The sequence below is a fragment of the Bos indicus x Bos taurus genome, chromosome 4 (assembly GCF_003369695.1).
Source record: "Bos indicus x Bos taurus breed Angus x Brahman F1 hybrid chromosome 4, Bos_hybrid_MaternalHap_v2.0, whole genome shotgun sequence".
Lineage (NCBI taxonomy): Eukaryota > Metazoa > Chordata > Mammalia > Artiodactyla > Bovidae > Bos > Bos indicus x Bos taurus.
The window spans coordinates 50850341-50864596 of NC_040079.1; the positions used below are offsets into that span (position 1 = coordinate 50850341).

At 53.5% G+C, this 14256-nt stretch overlaps 1 protein-coding gene and 2 long non-coding RNA genes across 6 annotated transcripts; 1 reads left to right on the top strand and 2 right to left on the bottom strand.

Moving 5' to 3' along the window:
- Positions 1-473: 473 nt before the first annotated feature.
- Positions 474-5494, bottom strand: HOXA11 (homeobox A11). Of its 2 annotated transcripts, XM_027539399.1 has the most exons (3): positions 4443-5494; positions 3717-4272; positions 474-2298 (listed from the first exon to the last, which is right to left on the bottom strand). In XM_027539399.1, the coding sequence occupies exons 1-3, from the start codon at positions 5154-5156 to the stop codon at positions 2066-2068; spliced, it is 1503 nt and encodes a 500-aa protein (XP_027395200.1). In that variant the 5' UTR covers positions 5157-5494; the 3' UTR covers positions 474-2065. The 2 variants fall into 2 exon arrangements, with proteins under 2 accessions (XP_027395200.1, XP_027395201.1); XM_027539400.1 differs by having other exon boundaries at positions 824-2298; positions 3717-4535.
- On the top strand, positions 4810-8490 carry LOC113891405. 3 transcript variants are annotated; one of them, XR_003510754.1, is made up of 2 exons: positions 4810-4898; positions 7785-8490. It is a non-coding gene; the product is annotated as an uncharacterized LOC113891405 (long non-coding RNA). The 3 variants fall into 3 exon arrangements; XR_003510756.1 differs by lacking the exon at positions 4810-4898 and adding an exon at positions 5437-5524; XR_003510755.1 differs by lacking the exon at positions 4810-4898 and adding an exon at positions 5531-6111.
- Positions 7872-11619, bottom strand: LOC113891406. The gene is made up of 2 exons (XR_003510757.1): positions 10887-11619; positions 7872-10295 (listed from the first exon to the last, which is right to left on the bottom strand). It is a non-coding gene; the product is annotated as an uncharacterized LOC113891406 (long non-coding RNA).
- Between the last annotated feature and the right edge of the window lie 2637 nt (positions 11620-14256).

A 14256-nucleotide genomic window follows, 5' to 3' on the forward strand; every position in this document is an offset into this window, starting at 1 on the left:
TCAGCTGGGAGCTGGGGAGAAAGTGCCCTTAGATACTCCTGTGAGTCTGCTCTTTGTACCCAGACCAGTCCCCCCCTTGCTGAAGGGCTCCCCAGGGCACCCTAGAGTGTTTCCACTTCAGGCCTTCTAGTCTGGAGATGAGTGAGGCCAGCCTGGGATCAGACCCATTGGCCACCTCAAGTCCCAAGACTTTCTCCCAGGGCTGGGTCAGTCTGAGGGGATGAAGCCCCATATTCCAGGCCCTGGGATACCCCATTCCTGAGACCCCACTTCCCCAAAGGACCTGGCCATTCACCTTGACTTCCTAAGCCTGGCTTCTAATGGAGTTAAACCCTGAATAAGCCACCTCCCCACCTCCTCAGGGGCCTAGTAACTTGCCTCTTTCCTAAGGGGGGTAGTGGTGTTGGGGGTGGGGGTGACATTTGGCAGTAAAAGGCGAGTAGGGAGAGGAATGTCACACCAGGACCCAATACTCAAGTTTCCACAGTCTTTATTTTCCTTGTGCCCTGTTGCCTATATACATGCTGCAACTTACGCGGTGGGCTAAAACGGAGGACAGGGCATTCATTACTCCCTTTACACGCAGAGCCACCAGACACTTCTTCACACGGGGAGGCAGAGGAGATTTAATGGGAGGGTGTCTACCTTTCTCAGCTGAGGTCCCCAGACCCTGACTGGCTGAACTACCTCAGAGTATCTCCCTAATGCTTTTCAAATATTGCAAAAAAATTAAAAAGACCATTCCCAACACCTGTCCCATCCCCTCCAATACCCCAAAGGCAATCAACTAATGGCAAAAAAAAAAAAAAAAAATCAAACAAAATAGGTTATGGTTCCTTTATTTACAAGTCTTTTGAACACCATCCCTGTATGAAGCGTACATTCAAATATTTTTAGCAGTGAGTGAGTTTAACCGTGGAACACTGTAAACAGATAGAGCCTTTAAATATTCTCTTCATCATCTTTTTCCCCCCTCTACATTGCATCTTTTAAAATTCACTTTGGTTCTTGCAGGGAAATATATATATATAATATAATATTTATCTTTTAAAATAATTCCAAATCACTCTTGAGCTCTTGGAAGGTCACCGAAAGCTTCCAAGCTCAGTTCTGGGGTGGCGAAGGGCAGAGTGCGGCGTGGAAACTGGGTGTTTGGGGGACTCAAGCCCCTCATAGCTGGGGACTGCTGGCCAGGCCCACCGCTTCACTGAGCAAATCCAAGCTTGAATTAAGTGTGGCATAGACTTTGCCAAATTGCCGCACTCCACAGGCATTTCCTGCAGGGATCCGGGGGCCAGCGGCCTGGGTGCAGCCTCTGGGCTTTTTGATGTCTTCCACCTCAGGGAATGGTCTGCTCTGCCACCAGGCTTTAGGCCCAAAGTGGCAGGCCAGACGAAGACCCTCGTCGGTAGGAAAAACTAGGTGGGTTGCAGAAGGCAGTCGACTGCTAGAAGCTCGGGACTAGGACAGTTCGGTGAGTGGCTAGGAAGAGTGGAGAGCCAGTGATGCCACCTGGGATGGTAGATTAGTTTTCCCCTCAAGGATCAACAGCTCTCTCCCACCTTGCATCGACCTCTTAATCCAGTCATTTTTCACATTAGCTTTGGAAAGCAGCCCCGATCCAGACATCTAGGAATCCTCCCCTTTCCTTCTGCTCCTTTTCCCAAACTGAATTGGGTATGGCGATCTTGACACAGGGGTCCTAGAGGTGACCAGGCTTCATGTGGAGGGTCCTGGGTTGGGATCATTTTCCCTGGGGGGCCAGGAAGGGGGCCCAGTCCCTGATGGAGACCACACCCAGCCCATAGCTCTAGCAGTCTTCAAAGGTGAACCACCAGAGGCCCTAAACCATTCATTCTCGTTGATGCACAACTCTCTGAATCATTAGAAATCTTAACCACCACCGGGCAGCCTCCTTCCAGGCTGTCTCCATGTATTGCCTTTCCTCTCTTGCACATCTCCTTTCTTGAAAAGTCACCATGTGCCTTGACCTTGTCAAGGGCAAAATCTGCATATAATCTCCTGTGTATGAAGCCCCCCACCCAGGTCCTGCTGGCTGGAGCCTTTAGAGAAGCGGATTGGCCGAGTAGTACTGTAAACGGTCTCTGTTAATTTTTTTTTCCTTCATTCTTCTGTTCTGAAACCAGATTTTGACCTGACGGTCGGTGAGGTTGAGCATGCGGGATAGTTGCAGGCGTTTCTCTTTGTTGATGTACACACTGAAGAAGAACTCGCGCTCTAGCTCCCGGATCTGGTACTTGGTGTAGGGGCAGCGCTTCTTTCGGGTTCGTTGGCCACCTGTGAAGGCCGAAAGAGGCAGGGAGTGAGCCAGGTGTGACGGTTGCAATCCATCCCAGAGCCCCAAGTGAAGGGAAAGGGCTGGCCTCAGGGAATGGAAGCCCTGCCTCAAGCCCAAGCAAGGTCCCCCGACTAGGTCCCTGCCTTCAGGCTCTTACTGCCGGCTGGGGGAGAGGCTGCGGGAGGAGGCTCAGCTCCGGATAAAAGCCAGCTCCCTAGATAGGCCCCCAGGGAAGCTGCTTACTCTGCTCCGGAGCAGAAAGGAGGGTTCCTCACTGCAACAGGCGAGTTAGTGCCGCGGAAACCGCTTTCAAAGCAGCGAGTGGGGGTTGCTGGCTGCCTCCAGCCCGGCCAGACTAAACAAACAGCCGCCCGCGACCATTTCACCTTCCAGCACCTGGGCGGCCGAGTCCCGAGGCAGTAAAGGCGGCCCCAGCCCCAGACTTTACCGGCTTCGGCGGGACTCGGCCCTCGTTAACATCTGGGGGCAGCTGCCGGGTCTTTGTCAGCCTAAGTCCTGGTCATCAGCTCCTGCCTCCCCGGCCAGCCCCCTGGCTTCCGCGGGGTGGGGAGCGGGTGGCGGAAGCCCCCTACCCCGGGCCTTCCCTAAGGACCAAGGCCACCCAGCCATCCTGGTGCTCTGGCAGGGCTGGGGTGCTGTCCCCGATAGGCTGGAGGACAGAGGGGTTTCCCAGAGCTGCGGGCAGGCTCGATTTGCACCCCTTTCAATAAAACGCCACCAGAAGTAAAGAAAAAACCCGCTTTTGACAGATTGAATAACAATTGTAACATGCAGTCGGACAGAAGGCAGCACACGTAATTGCCACTGCGCCCAAGGAAAATGGCTTCCTTTGGACAAAAAGGCCAACTTTGGGTTAATTTGTTTCTTTTAATATATTGCTCGAGCTAAGCGGGCTATTTTATCTGTTAAACACGCTCCTAGAGCCATCGTTAAACAGCAATGCCTTTGAATCCCGGCCGGGACTGGAGTCCCGGCGCAACACATGGCTTTTATAAAAATCTCCGGATTACCTCGCTATCAAAGGCTCCCGAACCCTTGCAGGGAGAATTTACAGGCGCCCACCTCCGGCTCCCCAGCCCCAAGCTGGCCCCGAGCGGGGTCGAGCTGCTGGGCTTGGGAGCCGAGAAGGGAAAAAAAGGGGAAAAGGGAGGTTTTTTGTTTTTTTGGGGTTTTTTTTTGTAGGCATGCCTTGGCCGGTGGGTATTTCACGGCCAATTTCAGCACTCGCCACGTGATCCCGCCTTTTATAACAAAGTTTTGTTGGGGGGAAACCTAAAGGCCCTTCATAAACCTTATATGCTTATAAAACAGCATATAAAAATTTAACAGCGGTGCTGCGCTAGATTTCCAACTCCCCCTTTCATAAAGCGCAGGGCGCGCTGCCTTTTATACGTACTGGAGCCGCCGGCCTTGTCCTCAGTGTGGCCGGAAGACGACTCGGGGCTGCTGCTGCTCTCGGGGCGCCGCCGCCGCTCCTTTTCCTCCGCCGCCGCCGCCGCCTCCCGGCAGCCGCCGGCGCCGCTGTCCGAACTTGAAGTTGCCGGCGTGCCCGTGGCCGCTGCCGCCGCCGCCGCCGCCGCCGCGGAGGTCGCCGCGGCCGCCGGGGGCCCCTTCTCGGCGCTCTTGTCCCCGGGGTAGTCGGAGGAGGCGAGGTTTTCCGGGGTGCCGTAGGCCGTCTCGAAAAACTGGTCGAAAGCCTGCGGCAGGACGCCGTTCCTGCCCACGGTGCTATAGAAATTGGACGAGACGGCGGGGGTGGGGTGGTGGTAGACGTTGGCCGAGCTCTTGGCCAGAACGTCGCCAGGCACGCCGGCCGCGCTGGGCGCCTGCAGGCAGTCTCTGTGCACGAGCTCCTCCGCGGAGTAGCAGTGGGCCAGATTGCCGCGGGGGTGCCATTTAGTGGCGGGCTCAATGGCGTATTCTCTGAAGGTCACTTCGCGCACGGGTTGGACCTGGGGCAGGTTGGAAGAGTAGGAGTATGTCATTGGGCGCGAAGACGGGGTCTGGGGTAGAAAAGAAGGGAGGCTGGAGAAATCTGGACCCGAGACGTAGTAAGTACAACTTGGCAAATACATGTTAGAGGAGCAGGGACCACGCTCATCAAAATCCATCATTGGGCTACCTTGGGCTCTCCGCAGTAGCCGAGCTTAACATGATTCTCCACTGCAGCTGCCTCTTTGAAGCGGATCCGTGAAGTAGAAATTTGGAGACGTAAGCTGACGTGGAAATCTATCCCCATCCTTAGCAGGGAGGTGCTGGTCATGTGACCCGATGTTGAAATTGACAAGCTGCGAGCGAGTCCGGTCTTTTTTTTTTTTTCCCCTTTCCTTTTTTCCCCCCCTCCCTCCCCGGCTTCCTTTCTTTGTAGCCACCTCAGGGGAAGCAACAGATCGTCACTCGGTGTTCTCACCGAAAGCACGTAATCGCCGGTGTAACTCATGTTGGCTGGGGGGCCTCCCGGCGCGCGGCGAGGCTGGGTGCTACCCCGTGCCAATTGCTTGAGCTCAGCTGCACGGTGCTGGCCCTTGAGTGCGCCGAGGGCGGTGAGAGAGCTCAACTGCCACCCACCTCTCCCTGGGTGAGGGATGCCACAGGCTGGGGGTGGCCGGGTGGGAGCTCGTCGCTGCGTGGCCCGTGCGTGGTCTTGGAATCTATCCGCCAGGAGGCTCGCGTTCGCACCTCCTTCTGCGCTGTCCCCCTCCCACAGGCTTGCTCTGGAAACCACCTCTGCCTCCGATCCTGGCTGGACCCCCTTCGGGGCCAGGGTTCGCAGCCGTGGATGTGACTGCCTCGTGGCTTGCCCGATTTGCACGGTGACTTGATTACACGCTCGCATTCATGGTCACTTCCGAAGCGCTTTAGTGCCTTCCGTCCCTAAACCGCCAACAACCAGGGCGGCTTCCCCCGCGGTTTGTCAGGGATCCGCAGGTCCCGGAAGGGCCTTCGTCTCACCCGGGATCCACCTCCCTTTCATTCTCCCTGCCGGCCTCCTCACCCCCACGCCCTGCCCTTGAAGAAACCCGCTCCTTCTCGCTGTCTGCCGGGGTTCGGAGGGACTCAACAGAGCCAGAGACGCGGGGTCTGCGCCGCTGCGCACTGATCCGCCCTCCGGGTCTTCCGGAGCTGAGGACTCGGGAAACCATGCGGTTGAGGCGAGCCTTGGGCGGCTTCACAGGCGCTGACATCCGAGGAGACTACTCCTGGGTATGCTGCACCTTTCCGGAGCCCACATCTGAGCTCCAGAGCTGCAGGGAGAGTTGGGGGCAATGAGCAGGGGGCGAGGGCCCGGGAGCCGTGGCTGAGAAAGAGGTAACGCGCCTCCTTTCCTCTGCAAAGCTTGAGGGCCAGGGATGTGCAGGGCAGAAACTCAAAAGGACCGAGGCCTTTCCTGCAACTCATCCCACGGAAGGGACACAATGCCAAAGAAAAGAGATGTCCTTCCGAAACTCCCAGCACCTTGGATGAAAAGAACGCTTTGAAAAGGCTAGGTCTGAACTAAAGATACAGAGGTCATGGCGGCTAGGATGAGTCTAGGTTTCTTGGGAAGAGGAAAGACAGAAACTTGAGATGGTGAAAACTGCTTGCCATCCTTCAGGACTGAATGAACAATATTCGGGAGAAGCAGAAGAGGAGGGCATAGAGCAGCCAGGCAGGGCCAAGAGCTGGGAGGGGCCCAGCTCTGAGGCCTCCCCACATCTATCTTCTTGGAAGGAACTGGATGCCGCTGAAGGAAAGTTGAAAAATGAAAAAGGATAACCTTTTCCCTTTCCCCATCCAGGAAATAGCTGAAGGTATTTATATATCTTGGGGAGATTTAGAGTATAAATTCTAAGATCTTTGGTATTTAAGTGTCAACATCGATTTATTTATTTATTGCTGAGCTGACTGTAACTGACTCAATAACAAATCTAATCATGTATTGCACTGGAAAAGAAATTTCTCATTATGTATTTTCTCCAAATGATGGCCACCATTGCATTTGAATACCCGCTGTAAATATCAATAATATCAGGTAATTACTCTGTAGTGGAGTAAACTAATTTATTAGCATTCATGTTTATGTGGCTCCTACCCCTCTCCTTTACAGGGGTTGCGTATCACAAATCAAACTACTGGGACACATTGGTTTAATGAACTCTTTATTCAGGATTTGCTGCAAGAACTTCCATGCCCCTTGAATCCCTGAGAGCTGAACTTAAAATTATTTGTGCATCTTCAGCTTGACATATTTGTCCACAGTGGCTTGTGCAGAGGGCAGTATCGGTGTGAGTGAGAAGCTCTGGTGGGAAAGAAGGTTGTTTGGGAAGGGTAGCTTGAGACCTCCTAAAGCCGGGAATCACAGTTGCAGGATTGCCCTGCAGCAAAAAAAAAAAAAAAAAACTTCTATTTCCATCGGTGACCAACAAGGCAAAATATTTATTTCTCTACAGCATTTCTTTCTTGAAGACTGAATATAAAAGGGAGAAGGAGAGGTTTTCAAACAGCAGTGTTTAAGTCATTCCCAGGCTGATTTTGGCTCTTTCCAACTCTCTCCCAGCAGCCCACCCAGTCCCCGCCACCCCGACCCTCGAACAAAAGGAATGCTTGAGGGGTTTCAGTGACTTTGCCATAACAAAGGCGCCACCACTGCGGGGCTTGCCCCGCCCCTGGGTGAAGGCAAACAAATTCTTGCACTTGTATTAGGGCTTTTAAGACTATAATTGAGCCCGGGGGCGTCTAGGAGAACCGAAAACAGTTCTAGACAGACCTGGGGTTTTATAGCAGTGTTGGCAGTCAACTTCAGCTTGTGCCTGAGCAGACCGGCTGCGGTGGCCCGCCAGCGGGGGACGCCAGGCTATCAACCCTGGCTGCAAGCCCCTCTCCCAATTAGATCAGTTTTCCCCTTGATGCCAGGGAGGGCGGGGGGGGGGGGGTCATCGCAGAAAAGTCGGTATAGGGACTTTCTCTTCCACAGAACCAGTGCCTCCCACTTTCTTGAGAGCCGAGCTGAGAGGGTGCTGGTCAGTCTGGATCCCATGGGTGTCTGCAGGAGACAATGGCGAATTCCCGAGGACAGGCAGGGGGTAGGGAAGGTGCTCTGGGAGCCGCTGGCAGAACTGAAACGGGGTGCAGGTAGGGTCTTGCAGCCTGGAAGGGGGCAAGTGGGGGCGCTGCTGTGAAGATAGTTGAGAATTAAAGCTTTTGATGCCAGAAGAAGGGAAACTGCCTGGAGCGGTGAATGCTTTTTAGTTCTGCAGCAGGGACAGGAGAGGGTGCTCAGAACCCCAATGCTGTCCACGGTTCCCAGCTTTGCCTGCTTCTGCCCCTCTGGCCTGGAATATACTCATGCTGTGAATGTTTTTTTGGGGGGAGGTGTTCGGAGGTGGGCGCAGCTCTGAGGATCAGACCAAACCTTGGGGAGGCAGAGCTTTGGGTCCTTGGTTTTAACTTTGCTCTGAGCCTAATTGACTCTTCCACTTTGCAGGAGGCCCAACAGCCAAGTTGAGCCCACCCGGCTCGAGAGAACACCCGATGGGGTATAAGTCCGCCCTGGAAGGCCAAGTGCGAGTTGTTTTTTTTTTTTTGAGGAGTCCAAGATGGGCACGGCTGTGACATTGGCCCTGGAGACTGATTTCCCACGAGCTGTTCTTTCTCAGAAGCTCCACAGTGCAGGACACTCTTCAGCGTGTATTTCCTTTTATCGTCAACCCGGAGCCCCACGGCAGCTAATGTGAGAGGCCGAAAATGTTTTGGAGGAAGAAAAACAAAGGCAGGAAGTGGCGGCAGCCTGACGGTGCGTGTGTGTCTGCGGAGAAGGGAGGGAGCCATTTCAATCTCTTCTTGTTTTTCCAAACTTCAAGGTCTAGGCAGCCCTAGCAGGGCCGGCCCGTCACTCCCAGTGCAGCATTTGGAGATGGCCACCCGGACAGGAGAAGGCTGGCGCCCGAGCCAGCCTCGTCAGGCGGAAACAGCTAACGAGGCACTTTGCTCAGCAGAGCAGACCAAGTCTTTCCAAACTTCATTTGATTTGGCCCTAAAAGTCAGGGATTGGGGGATTCTGCAACGCCTCCCAGACCTTCCTCGGCAGGCGGGCTGAGTGCGTGCCTTGCTGGGGATTCTTGAGCTCTGCACTCCACTCCACGCCTCTTCCCAGGCGGGATATGGGAATAAAGTGTGTCCAGGTGCATCTACCCAGCACTGCCGCCTCCCCTTCTTCTTGCAGCCAAGGGGCCTGGGAAGCAGCTGGGTAGCCTTGGCATGGTCAGTGCGCACCAGGGCAAAGTGAGCCTTTTCACCGGAGTTATCCTGTGTGTGCATGTGTGTTGGGGGGGTGGGCAGAGAATCATTTCCAGCATAGTCATTCAAGGGAGATGAGCAGAAAGGACCATCACTTGATAGGCAGCCTAACTGTTCACTCCAAGGGAGGATAGAACTGGGGGGCAGGGAGTGCCTCCAGACTCTGGGCCTCTCATCCCTAACTGATCATGCTCCTACGTTGCCTTCTCTCTTTGGGGCTGATTTGGACTCTGGCAGTGGCTCATTGTCCCTGAATCTGAGAATGCAAAGTCTCAGCACCTGCACTGGCAGCCCCTCAGACTGCTCAGTGCATAACCCTTAAAATGAATGCCGACAGCAGACTGCCCGCTCACTCCATTTCCTCTCTAACCATCGTCTGTTTCTATCTCTCTGCGGCTCCTGCTTGCCAGTCACCTGCCCTGCCCCTTTCCAGCCAAGTCTCCCTTTCTGTGGCCTCTAGCCTCTTCTGATACTTCCCCTATGCTGAGCCAGAGCTGAGGTGCCACTGGAGGGCACTCGGTTCAGAAAACACAGGTTCTCTGGAAGCTGGTTAGGTTCCTGACTCTTCTCCCAGTTAAGGCCTCCACCAGCGGTCTGAATTGGACCTCTCACCTCCTTCTTCTGAACATTCTATTCCAAGGCCCTACCAGGCTCTTTTTCTCTCCCTTCCTCTCTCATCAACAGTCCCTTCTTCTCTTCTTGGAACTCAGCTCCTGATTTTCTAGGCCTGGCAATCTTGGATGGCAGCTGGCCAGGGAGGGGGCAAGGCCCACCTGACAGACCACAATTCACGCCCAGAGATCTCTGGTTGTTTGTGGATCACATAAGGTACCTTTTTTTTTTTTTTAGTTCTGACCTGAGCCCCTACTGTCCTCTGTTCCCAAATGTCACACCTGTTTCTAGAAAACCATAGCAATGACTGTGGCAACCCTTGCACACTGCACACAGGTGCAAGAGCCAGCTGGAGGACCCAGGATGAAAATGGCTATCAAGCCCTTCACAGGGTTGGAGGCCAGGTCCCCATTTGAGGGCTTTCTGTGTCCAAGTGGGAAATACCCTGGAGGCACATCTGTCTTCCTTGGTAAAACCCAGGAGATCTCCTAGAATTTGTTCTTCAGAAATGGTCTATTGGCAGATCATGGCCAACTTATCACATTTCAAGACACCCTCTAGAGGAGACACTGAGGCTTCAATAAAATATCAAGAGACCTCCTTCTATCACTATGGATGCGGGGGTTAATTTATCTCCTTGGCTGGGAGAGGCACCTGTTCCCCCCTCCCCCAAGCTCTTCGTCCCTTCCCTAAAGCACAGGAACAGGTAATGCCTTGAACTTGAACTTACAGTTGACTCTTTTCTGACTCACAGTTTAAATCTCCAAGGTCCTTAAACATCTGAAGAAGTCCACATCCTTCCCGTGGCTACTGAGGCATCAGGTTTAGCAGAGGGTCTCAGACAACCAAGCAATCTGGTTACTATTTAGTTTAGTGTGTCCCAAAGTGATGGGAGAAAGAGGGTTACTTCCTTTGAGAAGAACTATTTTTATTTTTATTGTTGTGCACTCATTAAAGATTTTTTTCCCCTACTGAGTGGGAACAGATGAGGGGGTGGGGGCTGAAGGGCAAAGCCCTGGTTCTCAGTGTCGGCCTTCCATTCTCCCTGCAACTTCGCCCCAAACGGGGTTTCCCCAGCCAAGTGTATCTGTAATAAAGAGGACAAAAGGCAGAGGGCAGCCCAACCCAAAGGCCAGCTCTGGTCCTGGGGTGGGGGTGGGAGCGTGTCTTAGTCTTGATCGCTGTGGCTCACAGGAAGCTCCTATACCCCAAGCTTCAGCTACCACTGAGGGAAGTTCCCCCAGGCTCTTCTGGTTCTACTCAGCCTGAATCCATGGCTCATATTCCAGGCTGGAGAAGAGCTAGCCCCTGCCTCCTCAAACTCTGCCCTAGGAGTCTCCCCCAAGGGCCCTAATACTCAGTTCTGTGATGGTACCTATTCACAGACAATCCTTCTGCCTACTGTCCCCTGAAGACCCTGCTCCACACATGCAGCCCTAGGGATAAAGCCCTGCTTTTCTATATGCTGTGAAAAAAAGACAAAATCAGTCATTTACAAGGCCTCTTTGATTCATCTGGAGCAATAAGCTCAGAGGAGGACCAGATTTAAGTGACTGACCACTAGGCCTGAAGTCATGACCTGCTGCAAGCAGGCAATGGACAGAGGGAAGGGACCCCCACCCTCCTCAGCACAGTGAAGGGATTGTGGGGGGTCGGGCTGGGAGTCAGAGAGTTTTACCTTTGGCAGAGTGCACCTCACTTCGTGGCCCATATTTTAGGCAGGAGAAGAAGCACATGCAAGTTCTCACCAAAGGCCTGCCATGTACTGAGGGGGCAGACCTGGCCTCAGGGGCCTCAGGAGAGGCTCCCAGCAGGCTCCTTGCTACCCCATCCTATTCTCCGCCCACCGGGCCTGGTGGCCCCTGCCAGGTTCCCTGTCTCTCGCAGAGGTCAGAACTCAGATCCAGCCGCATCCACTCTACTGAGCTTGCAGGTTTTGCCTCTCACCCCGGCTAGGCCTCCGCGGGCTCAGTTCTTCGGGACTCGACGGGAACAGAGCCTGGGCCACCTCTGGCTGTGCGAACTCCGCTTCAATATGGCTGGAGGCGAAGGAGTTGATCACCAGGAAAGTGCTACCTCCAGTCCGCGATCTCCGGTTATCAGAACCCGCTTGCAGCCGGCCGGTTGCGTGTCCTGTGCCTTCTCGCGGCGACCGGCCCTGGCCGTGGAGACGGCGATGGCGCGAGAGGAGAGCGCTCTCTAAGCTGACAGGAGGGGGGTTCTGAGGTTTCCAACCTCTCCCACCCAATAGCAGCCCAGACACCCACGCATGCCCCTCAACCCGGTTTCCCCCTCCATTTTGTGCATTGTCCTCAGATCCGCAGCCAGAACAAAGCCCCCAGCAGTGGTCTCTCCATCGCCTTCGCGAGCTCTTGTCCCTATCTCCCGTGAGCCAAAAGGCTCGGAGCTTAAGTCGAGCGGTCTAAGTCCAACCCCCTCCACCGCCTCCCACCCCAGCGCCCTCTTCTCTCCCTTAGCCCCAGCCGCCCTCAGCCAGAGCCAGGGTACTACTCTGCATGCCAGTCGGACCCCTGCCCGTGCCAACCTCCCATGCGCCCCGTCCTGGCCTCGGACTGCGGGCGGCCCCGGACCTACAGCCGAGTCCAGCGCGGCCGAGGCACCCGGCGCAGTGAGGCCGAGCCTGCTTTCCGGCCCCGGGGCGGGAGACCCGAATTAGGCCGCCTGGGTCCGCAACCTGCCCGGCCCGCTCTGGGTTCCCTCGGATCCCACCCCACCCATCAGGCCGGGGCTCAGAAAGCGGAAGTATTTGGTGGAGAAAAACACGGTTTCTTTTAAGCCCGTCTCAGAACCCCTTTTAGAGCAAATGCTCCTGTCAAGTTTTATTTCCCGTTGCAAACCACCTTCCACGCTGCCAAGAATTAAGACCGGGAGAGATTAAATACCCGATTATTCTCGTGGGGAGTTAGGGGCGGGAGCGGAGAAGAGGGACCCGCACCAAGACTTTCGTTGGACTCGGTTTGTCCGCATCAAATAACGCCCAGCGAGACCCGCGAAGGCCCGCGCGGGCGGCGGTGACGTCAGCCTGCAGCTGCGGGGCGCCGCGCGGGACTGGGGGGCCTGGGCCTTGACCTCGGCTAGCGTCCCCATGCACGCCCCCTCCGGCCACTGGCCGTCTGGGAGAGGCAGGCTCTCTAAAGCTTTGCGCCTCCATTTTGAGGAGAGTGTTCCTAGCGACGCGCGGAGAATTCTGAGCCTTCTCGGCCCACGAGGGGCGCGGCATCGGGTGGCTTCCCGGGTCCGCTGCGGCGCCTCTCCCGCGCGTCCTCGGTCCCTGAGGGGTAGGGGGCGGCCCCCGCGCCACTGCGCGACTGCTCGCCAAGGTTCGCACATCCCCAAGGCCTCGCCGTGATGACCGCTTCCCGGTAGATCCAGCTCTTCGGCGGCGCGACGGAGCCAGGCAGAAATGAAATCAACTGTGGCGAGGCCTTGGCTGCTTCCACGGAGTTTTTCTGTGCCAGCCTTTTTTTTTTTTCCCCTTCCCTTGAAAATCAAATTAAAAATAGCAAACACCTTTCAGACATTGGTCGGGCGCTAGGTAGATGCGCTAGGATTGAAGCAGCCGATCAGTAAGTGGGTATTTTCATAAAGAATGAAGCCGGCTGTTATTTACACGGCGGCCTGGCGGATGAAAACTTAATTATTTTGTGCGTGTCCTAAACCGAAGCATAAATCTCCCCAGGCCTCTTGGATAACGCTACATCTCTGCTTATGAAAAATGGGATGTGAGCAACTTGCTGCACATTTCTCTGATTCTCCAGGTCTTGGGCTGCTGACACGCATTCGATCAACTTTAAAAGAATGCGCATAAATCAGCGAGCCCCTAGCGTCTCCTCCATAGAAGTTCGCAAATCCGGAAGGGCGCCTCTGAACCCACCCGGTCTGGGGCTTAGCAGTCCCGGGCAGGCTCCGTCTCCGCTACAAAAGAAACTCGGGAATTCGCAGACGGGAGCGAGAACCCGCACCCTCACCAAACCCTCCAAACACACTCAGCAGGATGTAATCCGCACATATATTATACGGTGAAATCTGTCATTAGCTACCCGCACACATATGTTATCATCCTCAGCTGAATTTCGCTGCCTCGCGAAGTTTCAAGAAAATATCTCAAATAGGTTGAATTTTTAAAAAGAATAATTCTCACCCTTTCTTGAAAATTTTAGTTTTCTGTTAAAAAAAGAAAACCAGTTTAAATAGATGGCTTAAGCTCTGTATCAGGCATAAATAGTAGTGAAAAGCAAAGTGGCACTTTACAATCATCCACTTAAAATACCTTAATAAATTTGACAGTATTAAGAGCAGATGGAAAGAGTAGTTTTTTTTAAGTCCCATATTTACAATTTTAAAAAATGGTAACATGACAGTCCATTACAGGATTAAAAATCATTGTTAATTTGATAGATGGAAATGGTGTGTAGCTGTTTCCATATTATAATTTCTTACTCTGAAAGGGTATCCCTTTTGGGGAAAAGAAATATACTTGAATCACGGATTCAACAACACTATCCCAGTGTCTGGCATTATTATTCCTATATGGTGGCTGGCATCCTCCTGGATGTCTATTTTCTAAAGGTTTAGATTAATTGCTCTTTGGGTATTAGGGAACCATCACACTCCATGCTTACTTCAGGTTATCTGGTAGATCCATGATAATTTTAAGTAAAAGGTAAAATCAACATTATCAATAACTGTTTCAGAAAAGAGAGAAAGAGAAAAACAACCTCTGAAATATCTTCTGTCATTAATTTCAAAAACTGAAGGGAGAAAAAAAAGAAAACTACTTTACCCAGAGTTCCTGCAGTGGCGATGGCTTGTGAAAAGGGTGGTATTCCTGCTGCAGAGCTGCTGTTGGCCTTCTTCCTAGGCCTGAGGCTCAGAATATTTCTTACATCTAAAGAAAAATATCCCCCATCAACAGAAGAGTCCCCTTTGGAGCTGTTCGTAAACACACAGTTTGATCCAGCTTTGAGGGGATTTTCCACCACTTTAAACATTTTGGGAGAAAGTTGTTACTTTGGCTTGGTGGCAGC

Coding starts and splice junctions, on each gene's coding strand:
- HOXA11 (XM_027539399.1), bottom strand. CDS start 5,156: ATGCGAGCGTGTAATCAAGTCACCGTGCAAATCGGGCAAGCCACGAGG. Junction 4,273..4,442: donor GCTACTGCGGAGAGCCCAAG/GTAGCCCAATGA, acceptor AACCTGCCCCAG/GTCCAACCCGTGCGCGAAGT. Junction 2,299..3,716: donor GGACAAGGCCGGCGGCTCCA/GTACGTATAAAA, acceptor CGGCCTTCACAG/GTGGCCAACGAACCCGAAAG.